Below are 16,633 nucleotides of genomic sequence, written 5' to 3' on the forward strand. Positions count from 1 at the left end.
TCACCATTGAGTGATAAGGGCAAAAACGATATATAGCATATTTTAAAAGATTTGCATGGATTATGACGAAACTAGGTGGATGACCTGGTTTGGCGACCAGAACAAGCAGATTAGATATTTGTTCAGGTCCGAATCCAGATCCGGCCTATCAGTGGGATAAAAAACATAAACTGTTTAGTCTGGTGGAGATTTGCGCTCTACCGAGTGCCTTTCTAGTTACCTCTGCCACTGAAGGTGGATGGAAGTTATGTTTCACCTCTGTCTGTCTGTTTGTGAACAAGATATCTCAAAAAGTTGTGGACGGATTGAGACTAGGTTTGCTGGAGAGTTTGGGTGTGTGAAGAGGACGAAATGATTCGATTTTGGTGAACACCCTAATCCGGATATGACCCATTAGTGGGAAGCAAAACAAATTGTTCAGCCTGGTTGAGGTATGGGCTCAATACCGTTCTCGTATTGTCTACAATCTTCCTCAATGTCCACAGCACACATAGCACATCCTCTTATAGATACTACTACACCTACTACTACTACTACTTCAACTACAACTAACACTTCTTCAACTACTACTACTACTTATCCAAATATTACTACTACTGCAACTACTTCTTCAACTACTACTGCTACTTCTGCAACCTCTACTACTACTTCTACTACAACTTATACTACTATTTCTACTACTACCACTTCTTCAACTACTACTACGACTACTACTACTTATACCACTATTATTTCTATTACTTTTTCAGGAGCCCTAGTTATTTCCACCATATTGCGGGGTCAGCTGAGGAGGAGGTTTTTCACTCGAGTCTTTCACGAGCCTGCTGGCTAGGCCCTGCATTCGCCTGCAACTGGCAGGAATTTGCGATTTGGCCAAAGTACCTGTGCTACTCACCTCGTCCTCACAAAGGTCACCGAGCGCTATTTAAGGTCCACCAACGGCCAGTGCTGGCAGAAGGGTCCCCCGGCTAAACGTCCATCCGAAGAACAGTACACCTTGATGCCTCGGTCACCTGGGAACAACCTTGATGACAGTTTATAGCTGGGTTCAGATTCAAACCTCGGCTGCACAGCTCAGATGCGAGTACACATATCCATATGATGTCCTACCATCCCTTTCTCTCATTAGAGACAAGTTGTATCATAATTGTTTAAAATTCAATCTACTGGTCTGATTGGTGGAGAAGCCTCATGAACCTTCTGACATTGTCATTGGACAAGAATGATCCCAATAATATGAGGTTGTCAATCCTATTTTAAAGTTACAAATAATTTGTAATTTCACAATAGAATGTGCTCGCATTTTTATTAATTTAAGATTTTAAAAGATAGCATTCTGATCTGATGCAGGAACCTAGCTGGGTTCAAATCCCATTTAGACTATATTTGACAATTTTCTACAAATGTCCATTCAAGTCATGTAAAATACATTGATGTCTACCAATGTATTTATTCTGTATCTGATTTAGGTATAAGCTCTTCCATGAACATTATAGACTAAACGGATTTATGGGAAAAGGCCATGTATAAGCTTCTAGGTGCATTTTTGGGTAAAGGTTGGGAACCTCACTTTTTAACATAATTAGGGTATGCTGAATTTGATTAACCCGGTTCCCAAGCCGAATTTTGAGTTTTAAATTTTGAGAATTTTGAGTTTTGAATTTTGAGAATTTTGAGTTTTGAATTTTGAGAATTTTGAGGGTTCCTCTTCCTCTGTTGATTCAGCACGACATATGTTGTTCTCCAAGACTGGTAAACCAGAAGCAATGTCACCGACAAGTGATGCTCTTCATTTCCATTTGATGCGAGTACACGATCAAGCCATGGTATGGAATAATGGTCATTGTGCCATACCTGACCTTCCTGCACTTATGGAAATGGGATGGAAAGTGGTGATTCAGGACTTGAGCCTATTCTGATGTCACTGAGTCCAATCCCAGAAAGTTGCCTCGAGATGATTTGTTGCGCATGCCAGAAGCAATGCAAGACTCGATGCTGCAAATGTTGCTATTCAGAGTTGAGGTGCACATAAATGTGTGCCTGGCAGAAACAGAGTGATGATCAGACCCCTTGTATGAATTTGATGTAGTTTGGCAAAACAACATGTGTGACATTCCTGAATGTTTGTGCTTCATGGCCATGTGTACTTAATTTTAGAATAAATGGTTGTATGAAACATTGTCTTATTAAAACCATTTCCCATTTTATCATGTCCAATTTCAATATCGGTTTGAATGTCTCTTTCAATATGTCGCCAACCATAATATAGACTAGACGGATTTATGAAAAAAGGCCATGTATAAGCTTCAGGTGCATTTTGGGGTAAAAGTTGTAAAGTTAAAGTAAAAGAGCTGCATGTATATACATGATATATAAATGCTTGTTTAAAGAAATTGTCCAAAAATGGCAATTTGGTGGCCATTTTGTTTATGCTAATTAGAAGGTCAAAAACTCACAACTCGGCTTGGGGACCAGGTTGATGAGATTCAGCATACCCTAATTATGTTAAAAAGTGAGGTTCCCAACTTTTACCCCAAAATGCACCTAACATTCACATTTCTCAGAAATCTGTCTAGTCCATTAGGTCAATGTAAATAAATTGTCAATGTAAATAATAATAATAATTAGGAGCAAAATGCCAGAGGTTTCAGACAAACCAGACGGATCAACTCAACATTCTTTCTCATGGAATGTTGCATGATGTGAAGTTATAATCCATGACAAAGCCGGTGAATTACCTGCAGATTGTCATCGTCACATTCATTCCTAACCTCCTCTCTCTAATCCATTCTTACCAGGAGCTCTGTGAGACCCCGAGACTCGTTGTGGATGGGATCAGTGCACAAGATCTACATCAAGGTGCCCTTGGGAACTGTTGGTTCGTGGCAGCTTGCTCATGCCTCGCAACCCAAGAATCCATCTGGCGGAAGGTTGCAAGCCATTGCATTTATCTTGGACACATGTTGCTCTCAGCATGCTAGTTTTTCTGTCTGAAAGCAAGTTTATATTTGTTTTGGGAAATACATTGGGACTGATTCATGCAAATGCTGATAAAACACAATTCCAGGATTTTGTCATGGAGAAGGGGTCACATATGTGGGACGTGGAATAATTGGATCAAGTGTCGACAGGACACAACACATGAAGATTAGAGGAAAGGTTGCCTGGTATTTAAATAAAAAAACAGAACAGGTCGATATAATGATTTTGGATGCAATATCCACTTGCCTCTAAGCTGTCTAGACCGGCTTCAAATCTTGGCACAGCGATAAACTCTGAGCTTGGAGTTTCACCCGTCACTCGGATAGATGTTAAACTGGATGTTAAACACGTCCGATAGCACTGATTGGTGGACGTTAAACATCCCACGGTGTCCTCCGCAAAGACTAGTAGGCCAATTCTTCACTTATTATTATTTCACTTATTTTTTATTATTATTAAATTACTGGCACCCTGGCCAAATTCCAAATTCCTTCCCTGTCAGTCGAGTATCCTGTGTTCGAGTGGCCGGTGTTCAGGGTTGCACCCCAACTAGCCAAAGAGAGAGCATGGCGCACTAGACAAGATACAATATTACTATAAAAGGTATCTAAAGAGCAACATTTAGGTGCAGTTGCCCTCCTGGATTACCTGCAATTACCTGCGCTCAGTTGGGCATAGTTATTTAATCTGAAAAAAGTTTTCATGCCAACATGATAGGCTATCTTTTCTCTACGTGTAAAATAATGTTTGCTTATCGAGATCAAACACTTCTCGTTCCATCGTCTTCGGCTTGTTTTTAGTGTACTGCAGGATGAAGGATGAAGGTATTGCTCCAACTCTTGTTGGGAGGTGTTGGCACACTCACCACACTTGCCAAGCGTGGGTTGGTGAGAGAGTTTGAGCAGGAATGTATAATTTGTTCAGGCTGCTGGCAAAACTGCTCTTAGTAAACGATGGGATCTTTAACTTTCAGGATCAACTAAGGCCTGCAGACAGGTCCTGATTGGCTAAATGTCTGTCTGATGTATATGGCGCACATTGAGGCCTCGCCCTGCTTGTGAAACACCATGAGGTGAAAGATTAATGGGATCGATATTCAAATCCATGCTATACAGTTCAAAGTCTGGTGTACACACCTCCTGCTACCCATCTTCCCGTATAATTATGTGGAAATGATAAATAAACATAAAACAAATGATAAATAAACATGAAACAAATGATAAACATCAAAACAAATAAAAACGAAACATAAAACAAATGATAAACATAGAAACAAATGATGAATAAACATAAAAAAGAAATGATAAACAAACATAAAACAAATGATAAACAAGAAAGAGCAATCAAAGACTACAGACCCTTGCCAGGACGTGTTTTCAGTGGTTTTAAGGCTTTTGTGTTAAAACAAATATGGCGGCCGAACGACGTGACCGGTAACGTCATCGTTAATTTTCTCTCCACCAATTTATCCCTCGATGACGCTCAAGAAATTTCATCTCTATCAGATGAAGTTTTGTACTTGTCGAATTATGACGTCATAATGGAGGAACCTATGACATCATCATTAATATATTTTATTCCCCATGGAGAGTTCTTTACAATGAGCCATATCTCGATTTTTTTCTATGTGGCGCTTTCGGAGATATGGAGGTGAAAAATTTTCGGCTTTTCCAAGATGGCGCCCATACCACGTGACCTATGACGTCATAATTATCATTTGAAAATTCTAGCGGTGGAGGTGCACCTATGGTGAAAATTTCCTGTTAATTGGACCAATGGTTGCAGAGAAAATCATATTTATTCTGTATGGACAAATAAACAAACAAACGGACTCAAAATACCCTCTCCTCTGGCGAGCGCAATAAACAAACACAAATGATAAATAAACATAAAACAAATGATAAATAAACATAAAACAAATGATAAATAAACATAAAAACAAATGATAAATAAACATAAAAACAAATGATAAATACACATAAAACAAATGATAAACAAACATAAAACAAATGATAAATAAACATAAAACAAATGATAAACAAACATAAAACAAATTAAAAATAAACATAAAACAAATGATAAATAACCATAAAACAAATGAGTTATTTAATTATTATTATTAATAAATTTTATTATTATTATTAAATCAAATATTATTAATTATTAAATTATTATCATGTATTATTAATATTAAATATTATTATTGAATTATTATTAATACTAAATATTATTATTAAATTATTATTATATTAAATATTAATTATTATATTATTATTATTATTAAATACATTATTATTAAATTAAATATTATTAATTATTATATTATTATTATTTATTATTAAATATTATTATTATTATTATTAAATATTATTTCACTTATTCTATATTTATTTCAATTAAGATGAAACTAGGTCTGGTTTTCTTGGGTATTTTGTTGTGAGCCTGTACTTGTTTTCCGGTTAGGAGCTTGTGTGCCATGCCACCTTTTCATCGTGCCCACTTCAAGTTGCCTCAAGGGAATTAGATAGTCAAACAAGCGTTACGCCTAGGTCCCCCGTCGGTGAAGTGATGTGAGTTGACAAAGTGGAAGACACAGAAAACATGCTATGATATGATATTTCGCTCACAAGGTTCAGACATACATGGAGGCGGCCATCTTGGATTTTCAATCTTTTGATTTCAATTTTCAATCCACCCAATTTTCAATAGCGTTCTTCCTTATGCCTAGATACACCCACACACCAGATTAGAAGTTGGTACTTTGCATATTTTTCAAGATATTACGCTCACAAGGTTCAGACATATATATGGTGGCGGCCATCTTGGATTTTGACGTGGCGACCCAATTTACAATAGCGTTCTTCCTTATGCCGAGATACACGCACACACCAAATTAGACGTTGGTACTTCGCTTATTTTTCAAGATATTCATCTCACAAGGTTCAGACATACATGGCGGGGGCCATCTTGGATTTTGACGTGGCGACACAATTTTAAACAGCGTTCTTCCTTCTGCCTAGATACACCCACACACCAGATTAGAAGTTGGTACTTCGCTTATTTTTCAAGATATTCATCTCACAAGGTTCAGACATACATGGCGGGGGCCATCTTGGATTTTGACGTGGCGACCCAATTTTAAACAGCGTTCTTCCTTGTGCCTAGATACAGCCACACACCAGATTAGAAGATGGTACTTCGCTTATTTTTCGAGATATTACGCTCACAAGGTTCAGACATATATATGGTGGCGGCCATCTTGGATTTTGACGTGGCGACCCAATTTTCAATAGCGTTCTTCCTTATGCCGAGGTACACCCACACACCAAATTAGAAGTTGGTACTTCGCTTATTTTTCAAGATATTCATCTCACAAGGTTCAGACATACATGGCGGGGGCCATCTTGGATTTTGACTTGGCGACCCAATTATAAACAGCGTTCTTCCTTGTGCCTAGATACACCCACACACCAGATTAGAAGTTGGTACTTCGCTTATTTCTCAAGATATGCAGGTTACAAGGTTCAGACATACATGGCATCAGACATACATGGCGGCGGCCATCTTGGATTTTGACGTGGGTTGCACCCACACACCAAATTCGAATGCGGTCCTTCGCTTACGCATGCACGCCCGCACGCACGCACGCACGCACGCACGGACGGATGGACGGACACACGGACGGAGGGGAAAGCCATAGTCCCCCTTTCACTCCGCTGTGCGACGGGGGACAATAAGAGTAAGCTGAACCAGGCAAGTTATACTCCCTCCCTGGGGGTCATTAATGAGCAAGTGGGGTTTTGCCACAGATTTGATCGTGACTTGGTAATTTTTTGGACAAGCACAGCTTATAGCGCGTTACATTTTAAGTTTTTAATACCAGTACCTCAATATAATATAAGTATTAAGGACAGATTTGAACCCAAATTTTCTCTGATTCCGGTCGTAGTATCTCACCACTAATCCTATACCACCGTACCGAACAACATCTGCATTTGATGCTAAATGCTGTTATGATTATGGGAGTAGGGGGAGGAGGTGTCCATGGTTGACAAAGATGATTCGTGACTTTATTAAGGTGTATTACATAAGAAATGTCCGGTCAGCTATGGGATCAGAATTGAGGACCCTTTATTTTCCCTTTTTGTTCCCTTTTGCTTCAAGTTCCCCCATCGCCTTCCCCGTGTCTAACCTTTGACTCGTCGCGGCATTTTCACCGATATTGGTGATCTGGGCCCTGGCGCAACCACGGCTGGAAAATATTATAGAGAGAAGAGAGGAAGAAGAAGGCAGCCATTCTTTTTGTTGGTGGAAACGGTGTGAAGAGAGGAAGAAGAAGGCAGCTATTATTTTTGTTGGTGGAAACGATGCATGCTTCTTGGCCACTGATGTCTACACTAACTGGATAGGTTGCCTAACAATGATTGGTTGAGCGGTCTTGAAGCCACCAGAAGTGCGCCATCCGCCATATTGTTTAGTCGAAGGGTTTGATGGGGAGATCACACCGTTGGACAAGACACCACCAATAGGGAGACGAGGCAGGATGAAGCTCGTGAGTTGTCAAGGTAGGGGCAAGAAGCGGGCTACTGGTTGGTGGAAGGAAGACAAGAGGCAGGACAAAGGCCGCCGATTGGCAGAGGAAGGAAGGACTGGTGATTGGCGAGGGGCGAGCAAAGGATGCCCAGATTAAAGAAACGAAAACCCCATGTGAACAAACGAATGAAATGAGGGAAGAACAAAATAATGGTGCTGATGGGGCACAGTAGCTGCCAAGGGTGGCAGAATTTGAAGCAAAACAGGGGGAATTAATAAATGGAATGGAAGAGTGTGCAGCCCAAGCCGATATGCTTGGGGCACAGGAGATGGCATGTTTGGAGGTAAATGGGGAGTGTTCAAATGTAAATAGGGAAGAATCAAATTTAAATGGGGAATGTTTTATGAAAGAAGGCCTGGAAGGTTATTGGGGCCGAGTGGATGCCACAACACATCAACAGGGGGTTGAATTGGCCGAGGGGGTAACAATATTGGGGATCCCTCCGGGTAACGGAACCGGACCAGGTATTTATTGATAAAGGCCTGTGGGGGCCAGAAGTGATTCGGGGTGATGATGCACATGATTTGACACAGGAGCGGCTGAATACCTGTGACAGTACCATCGAGGAAAAGGTTGAACAGGCCCAAGGGAGCTTGTGGGTTGAGATGAGTCGGTCCAAGGAGGAGACTTAAGTGACCGAGGGAACTCTCACCATGCACAATAATTTGGTAACAGAGGCTCCGAAATTGGATACCCAGCAGGGGGAGTGTTTTGGCTCCAAGCTGGATTCGGAAAAAGAGGGGTCGGGCAATAGAGCCTCGGGAAAACTGGTCCCTGTAGGGAATGCGGAACAGCTGCAGTGAGGGGCAGAACAACCCGAGGGAAGGGTTGTTACCTGCAGCTGCGGTTTGGCACGGGAGGTCAAAATTTTTAAAAGAAAATTTAAAATTAAATGGAAATGGGAATTTGATTTGGAACAGTCTTGGTGGGAGTTGGTCCCCGGGCTGCGGAATTTGGACCAGAAGAGGTCATTGGGGATGGCCTCGGGGAAAATGTGCGCCTTTCAAAATTTGGTTATGCCAGCCAGTTGGGGGCCTGTGCTGGCGAGATTTGGACGTGGGGTCTGACCATGTGTGTCGTGGTACAACCTGGGCCCCACGGGGGGTCTGGTGGAGTGTGGCGTCCCCTGTCCATCGGGGCGCCGCCCGAGCGGGTGTCTCGGGCCGGTAGGGTCACCGGACCCTGGTGGGGGTTAAGACCACCGGAGGGTCCGGGGTGGTTTCTCAGGAACCTAGGATAGTGTATAATGAGGACCACTAGGAGGAGGTGTAGTAGGTCGCGCTATGGTGGCGGCACCGTGGACGGCCAACATAGGCCTGATGGGGTGATCCCCCGGGCATGCGGTCTGACAGCCTCTCCCTGAGACTCTGGGACAGCCAGCATGTGGTGACCTGCCATTCTGTGCTGGTCTATGGACGCGGGTCGAACCGCATGGACAGGAATGTTATAGCCCACCGGACAACCATTGGGGCATCTGTGGAACGTGATGGTGTGAGAATGATCTTCCACAAATGTTTCGTTATGATTTGTGGACGTTTGGCTTGGGAAGAGAGCCATGGGATTGATGGAATTGGAAATGTGTAACGAGCCAAGCATATGGACCATGCTCGGCTGGCATGTTTATGGAAAATCACCCTTCTTTGGTGAGATTAGTGAATTGTGAAAAATATTTGGCACTGGTAATCTGAGGGTTAGATGCAAATTTAAGGGTGCATTTTGAGATGCCATGGTGGACACTGCACAGTGGCACCATTATTGATCCAGGTGTGTTAGACCAGAGTGTTGGAGGCTGGGATGAAATTGATAGGTTAGCAGGACACAGCCTTCAACTGGTTATGGGGGCGAGTGTGCCAATATTTGGGACGTGGGGTGTGGCGAAGGAGTTGGGTTGTCTGGAGGTCAACGTGTTGCCATGGATGTCCGAGGTGTGTGGACCATGTCTTCTGGTTGAGCCTCCTGGTGAGGCATGGCTGTCTGGTAGACCTTGGTGTGGTCAAGTGTTGGTGGGCACTGGGGGCTGCAGTTGTGTGGACTGGGGGATGTGGGCGGTGCAGGTCACATGATGTGGATGCCACGCACTGCAACCTCCACCCCCAGGGCCGAGGTTGTGAGTGTGGTTGTTTTGGCAACAGGTGCTCTCACCACATTGGCCAGCTGGGGCTAGTGCAGCCGTGTTCCTTACAGGGGGGCCGAAGGATGGATGGTGGGTCGCACCCTTATGGACACTCATTGGCCATGTTGGCGTTTCGACTGCTCAACTTGTCCCGATGGCCCTTTTATGGTTGAGGTGCGGAGCTGTCTTAGGCAAATGTAGTTGTGCAGTACAAGTCACCGTGGTAGGCGGATCCACATACCAGTAGGGATAAAAGAGCAATTTGGAGAAATTTGATTGGTCCAATGGGAGAAATTTTGGGATTCTGTAGGGTGGATGACTCTTGGACCTGACCAACTGGCAAAACCTGCACATCAAGGTAGAGGTAAGGCCTTGATGTACTGTCCCAGGCTTCAGGACTTGCTTGAGAAATTGGGGACATGTAATTTGGAGAAGGGGGCGGGTGAGAGTGATGGCATGGCCGGTGGGGGGATGGAATGTGTGCCACACAGTGTCTTGTGGGTGGCGTTTGTTTTTGTGTAGAGGTGATGTGTTTTTATGTGGTCATGGAGGATGGAAACTGAGAATGAGTGATGATTATTGTGTTGAAATGGTTTAAAATGTGAACGGGGATTTCACATAATGGCAGGCCATGGCAACATCTTTTTGGTACCATCCTCTCTTTAAATATTTGTTGGAGAATTGAATGGTAGCGGGGGAGGAAATGTTTTTGTGGATTTTGTGGGTGGGGAAGGTGTGTGCTTCCGCAGGTATGGATCAAGTTCTGGAAGAGCGATGACTGTGGCCCCCCTCTGCAATGATTACCCCTGACAGCCAGTGGTGTCTGGGAATTCGAGCCCGTCTGTGGTGGGGCCTGGGTGAAAGACTCCCGGCGACCCGATAGGCTGCAAGGAAGCCGGAGGCAACGGAGCCTGGTGTGTGGAGACCCCCACTGGCGGGGTGACAGCATAAGGAGCTGTTTGGCATATGGGGCCAAGAGGTAAAGGGGGGGGGGGGGGGGGGGGAGGGCGAAGAAGTTGTAAGTCGGGTGACTTGTTTTTGGGACTGCGGGCACCACAGCCTGAAGCGCCCCCACCATCTTACTTGAGCGGTACCTCCCCGCTGCCTAGTAGAGAAATGCACACACATGTGTATGACGTCTGTGCCATGGTCCTGCAGGGGGGTGAAATATGTGCTTTGTAATGGTTTTTGTGTTGTGATGATTTTTGGAATGTGTATGAGTGGTTATGGGTTTGTGTTGATTGAATGTGGGCAAAAATCCACGGAGCCATGTCACTCACCTGTAACACCAGGACAGGGTCTGCGGAAATTTGGGGTGTATTGGGATGGCCCCGCAGGTAACATTGAGTCTTGTGGCATCGACCGGGGGACACGGTCTATAGGAAGGGGTTGAACAAATGTCTTTACGAATTTTGCAAGTTGTTGGTTAAGGTTTGTGGTTAAGATAGGTTTTTTTCCTGTTGTTTGTTTCTTTCCTCCGCAGGAATGACCGATAATAATTTTGTAAATATTTGAAATGCATGGTTGCTTAAGGGGATATCATGTTAAGGGGCATAGGCAGGTAGCTTCGACTCACTTCCCACAGCCCTCCTGATTTATTTCATAGGCTAATTAAGTGTGAGACAGTAAGTGTTAAGACTGGAATGGTAGCGGTAGCGCCTGCAGTGAACCTTGCAGGGGCTACGGTTCCAGGGAGGGGTGGGGCACTGTGTTATTAATTTTGGGGTAGAGTGGTATATAGATCAGGTAGATCTGTGTAGGTATCATGCTCCGACTGTCGTGAAGAAGAAGAACCATCTCGATGTACATAAGCAGGGACCTGTCGAGCCCGGATGTCGGATTAAGTGTATATTTGTGGTCATACAAGGATGGCCTTGTGTTAAATAGAGTAGGGACTATGCTAATTCCCCTGTGTGTGAGACCTGTGATCATCCCATTGTCCCGTATGGCAATGCATTAGACACTAGTTAGGAATCCATCCCCATTAGCGCACACACTAATTAAATCCCCCCAACAATAAAACTAACCGGAACCTAGATGATGCACTTGGGCTGACAACCCCGACTTGGCAGACAACCATTGCTCAGGCAGGCTGAGGCCACGCCCACCTCGTGAAGGGTTTTATGGGGAGATCACACGATTGGACAAGACACCACCAATAGGGAGATGAGGCAGGATGAAGCTCGTGATTGGTCAAGGTAGGGGCAAGAAGCAGGCTTCTGATTGGTGGAAGGAAGACACGAGGCAGGACGAAGGCCGCCGATTGGCAGAGTAAGGAAGGACTGGTGATTGGCGAGGGGCGAGTAAGAAGCGACGTGCTGATTGGAGGAGAAGCACCGGTGATGTCATGAGCTGACGTTAAAGGTTCGAGGAGACCGACATTTTCTCTCATCTTCCTGTCTCTCGTTGTTGGAGACCTTGATGCCTGGACATCGTTCACTCCTGCCCTCACGATTCCTCTGCTTCGACCTCTTGCCCTCACGTCTTCCTTCACCCTCGACCCTCTCTCCCTTCTGACCTGAACGTTGGGTGCATCGCAGTTCCATGCCGAATCCGTGACGACATTGCACGGCTGGGGAAGCGGGTTGCATGCCCGCTTCGAGCGGGAGGCCTTGTCGAGGCCTAGTGAACGGGGGCGTGTTGAGGCCTTCTTCCCACCAACACCGGTGCCGTGTCGGGCTTGCACGCTTGGGGCCTGGACGACTGCAGACGACGCACAGAGCGAGTCAAAGCTAAGCACACACGCAACGGTTATTTTCCTTGAATTATTCCTTCATCTGTGTGTTAAACGTCTGTGTGTAGGAGCGCTAATTAGGGGGTTTTATTTACCGGCGCGTTTCATTGTTCTCCTGTTCCGTTTAATAAATCTGTTATTTTTGTACACTTTGATTCCATTTTCGTTGAGTTTATTTCCTGAAGGTTTGAAGACTGCTCGACCATCCACGTCAGGTAAAAGCTTCCCGTTTCTTCTTCTTCTTTCTTCCTCCCGTGCATATATAGTGAAGTCAGTATTTAATCGTCGCCTCAAATTAACGCTCAAATTTCCATCCGTGATTTCCCGGTCTTCACCGAGGGGAATCACATGACAATATATACGTGTGTGTGTGTGTGTGTGTGTGTGTGTGTGTGTGTGTGTGTGTGTGTGTGTGTGTGTATACATATTGTTGCGGATATGGGATTTGGCCTCCATCCATATCCGCTTGTAAATATTCCCCTATTTCCCCAATACTCCCCAACTATCCCCAATCCCCCATTCCCTAGTCCCATTATCTGTAAACAACACTCTGTAGCCCCGACCTTCCCCTTTTTCCCCCATTAAATGTCATGCCAGGTTCACCGCATCTCACGTAGACAACTATAGGACATCTTGCTAGTTATTCTTAGTCTATGTCAGTTAAGGACTCGTTTCCATTAATTCTGACTCTTCGTTGCACCAGAATGTGATTGTATGGCACCGTTAGTAAGTTTAGGACCTCCCAATACCTCCCCGCATCTCTTCCTCATGGAACAACAACACCAACAACAACCACAGCGGCGGCGGCGGCGCGGGGAGTGTGCGTCCTCACTCCGGCTTGGTTAGCCGCCATTGAACATGTGCTCCGACGGGGTTACCACGCAGGGGCTCGCCGTCAGCTCCTCATCAAGGGCGGAGCCCGGTAACCCCCCGCACCCAATAAGAAGCGGCGGACCGATTCCATCTGGGGCGGAGCTAACGAGCCGAGGGCGTGTCACTCCCCGCTGGACATGCGCAGGAAGACGGAGGTGACGTCAGATGCGCCTCAGCTTGGAGAAGAAAGGAACGCCACCTCCGAGCGCGACAATACCTCCCCGCATCTCTGGACCGGACCGTGTGGATTCTGCCCCTGAGCCAAGGTGCACCTTGAGCTATCGGCTGCCTGCCCTTCCTTGCCATCAATCCCTGTGTGAGTCAGTCTTGTCCCGTTTGTCTGTGGTCTGTCGGGAATAAGATAAGACTGTGTCTAAGTGCTTATCTTTCTGTGCTTTACCTCTTGCCGTGTAATCTAACCGTTCTGCATAACCAATATTATATCCTCCTCCGGAGGTCTTGAGAACTGTACCCCTTGTGTCGTTGCCTTAATCCCAGCCGTTGTGTCCTTTCCTTCATTGATTTAGCATAGCGCGATTCGGCCAACGTTCGAGTGTAATCGGGTAACTTGTGCGAACACGGCGGCCATTCCGCTCGGTCAAGCAACATCTAAGTCGTGTCCGTAACAATATATATATATATATATAGCATACATACATACATACATACATACATACATACATACATATATATATACATACATACATACATATACTGCATTCAGAAAGTATTCAGACCCCTTCACTTTTTTCACATTTTGTTATGTTGTAGCCTTATGCTGAAATCGTTTAAATTCATTTTTTCCCTCATCAATCTACACTCAATACCCCATAATGACAAAGAGAAAACAGGATTTTAGAAAGTTTTGCAAATTTATTAAAAATAAAAAACTGAAATATCACATTTACATAAGTATTCAGACCTTTTGCTATGACACTTTAAATTTAGCTCAGGTGCCTCCCATTTCTCTTGATCATCTTTGAGATGTTTCTACACCTTGATTGGAGTCCACCTGTTGTAAATTCAATTGATTGGACATGATTTGGAAAGGCACACACCTGTCTGTATAAGGTCGCACAGCTGACAATGCATATCAGAGCAAAAACCAAGCCATGAGGTCGAAGGAACTGCCTGCAGAGCTCAGAGACAGGATTGTGTCGAGGCACAGATTTGGGGAAGCCTACAAAAAACTTTCTGCTGCATTGAAGGTTCCCAAGAGCACTGTGGCCTCCATGATTCTTAAATGGAAGAAGTTTGGAACAACCAGGACTCTTCCTAGAGCTGGCGGCCCGGCCAAACTGAGCAATTGGGGGAGAAGGGCCTTGGTAAGAGAGGTGACCAAGAACCCGATGGTCACTCTGCCTGAGCTCCAGAGATCCTGTGTGGAGTTGGGAGAAACTTCCAGAAGGACAAACATCACTGCAACACTCCACCGATCTGGGCTTTATGGCAGAGTGGCAAGACAGAAGCCTCCCTTCAGTGAAAGTCACATGAAAGCCCACAGAAGCTTGTTTCTTACAGTCTGAGAGTCCTTTAGGTGTTTTTTTGCAAACTCCAAGCGGGCTTTCAATTCAATTGGGGCTTCAATTGGGAAGCCCAAATGAAAAGGCAAAATATCAGAAATTGAAGGCTTTTTTATTTTAAACGATTCATATAAACATCCGTTGAATCATATCACACGCAAATCATCAAAATCTAAACAGTACAGGGCGCCCATTTTGAAAAAAGATTGAATTCTGCAAAACGGAAGCGTCCGCTAAACGTCTTTCTCAGTCGCACGTTTATGTGTGAAGAGTGCGTGCCGAATCTGTAACACGGAAGCGGCCGCTACACCTGTTTCTCAGTCGCTTTGCACACGCTGCCGTGTTACTTCGGAGCCGCACGTTTATTTCGGAAGAGTTCGTCAGGAGTCGATCTACTCTCTCCTGGTACATAGAATAAACAGTATTTGTAGAATTTCAATAAAAGCCACATCACTGTTCATATCGGTAAATATTATTCCATCGTGTTTGGAAAAATTGGAAAATTGAAAAACTTGGAAAAATTGGCAAAACAATATAGCCTATTTTACTCCAGGGTGTCCGAGGATTACCCACCCAAAATATTGTTGCAATCGGTTCAGCCGTTTTTGCGGTACCTTCGAACGGACAGACAGACGGACATTTGGTGAATTATAGTAAGATTGCATATACCTTTATGTATTGAAAAACAAAAAATAGCGTTTCTTGGACACATTGTGAGAATATTGTTCTGAGAACATTTTGAACATCGCGTGTATTTTATGAAACTAGATTGAGAATGAAATCGTTTATTACAAGTTTATCACAAACATGAGGCTGTGCTGGTGGGATGGCCTAGAGATACACACATACCTCTAAGCTATCTAGCCTGGGTTTGACCACAGAACTCAAATAGACGTAGAAGAACTATGCCCGTTCACGACACACACACAGCGGTGGCCCCGCTCGCGCGCTCACGCCGCCATTTTAGTTAGCGCAAGAACTGAATAGGCGAACGTGTGCGCTAGCTAGGCCTAGTGGAAGTGGATGAGTGGACGTGAATTTTTATATTGGACGGTGTTGTGTTGCTTTTAAACACTATTTTATGAATTCTATTCATAATTTAAATCTCTGTCGAAGCATTTTCCTGGCATCTTGACATAGTTTATCCGAATTCCCCGGTAGTTTTCCATTTCATCTCTAGCTGCTAATCTCTCACTCCTTACTATTTGCTGGTTCTTGTACCCCCTCTCCCTCTCTTTCTCTTTCTGCCTATTGCTCCTTTCTCATGTACTTTTTACCACTCTCTCCCTCCTTCTCTTTCCTGCTCCTCTCTTCCTCTATTATTTTCCAGTTCTCAACATAATTGTCTCTCCAGCTCTAAAAACAAACACACAACCCCCCCCCCCCTCTCTCTCTCTCTCCCCCTTTCCACTCCCTTCTCATGCCAATTCTCAGTATGATAGTTTCTCCATCACAGAACTTGACTTTTTTTGCTCTCCACTACACCCCCCCCTCCTCCCCCTCATTCCTGTTCCCTTCTCTCACTCTACTATCTTCCCCTTCTGGTCATGTTTTTACATCTTCCCTTCCTCCCCCTCCCTCCCCCCCCCCCCCCCCCCCACACACACTCACTCTCTCTTTCTCTCTCTCTCTTTCTCTCTCTCTCTCTCGCTCTCTCTTTCTACTATATGCTCTCTCCCTCTCTCTTTCTACTATGTGTTAATTCTTTAAATCTATTCTATGAATCTATAATGATGAATGCAATTTAATATGCACGTTAAAACACAAGAACAAACATGAATATTTTTCTTAGTTTTCTAGTAATGTATTTTCCA

At 44.4% G+C, this 16,633-nt stretch overlaps 1 protein-coding gene across 1 annotated transcript in view; it reads left to right on the plus strand.

The window, feature by feature from the left end:
- The window catches only part of LOC137438597 (calpain-5), a 77,149-nt gene that overhangs the window by 14,300 nt on the left and 46,216 nt on the right, over window positions 1–16,633 (plus strand). Inside the window, exon 2 of the mRNA XM_068133778.2 lies at window positions 2,799–2,930. Coding sequence (XP_067989879.2) covers window positions 2,799–2,930 — 132 coding nt within the window. The remainder of the gene's footprint in view (window positions 1–2,798; window positions 2,931–16,633) is intronic.

The sequence above is a fragment of the Myxine glutinosa genome, chromosome 13 (genome assembly GCF_964187855.1).
Source record: "Myxine glutinosa chromosome 13, kmMyxGlut1.1, whole genome shotgun sequence".
In the NCBI taxonomy this organism is placed as follows: domain Eukaryota; kingdom Metazoa; phylum Chordata; class Myxini; order Myxiniformes; family Myxinidae; genus Myxine; species Myxine glutinosa.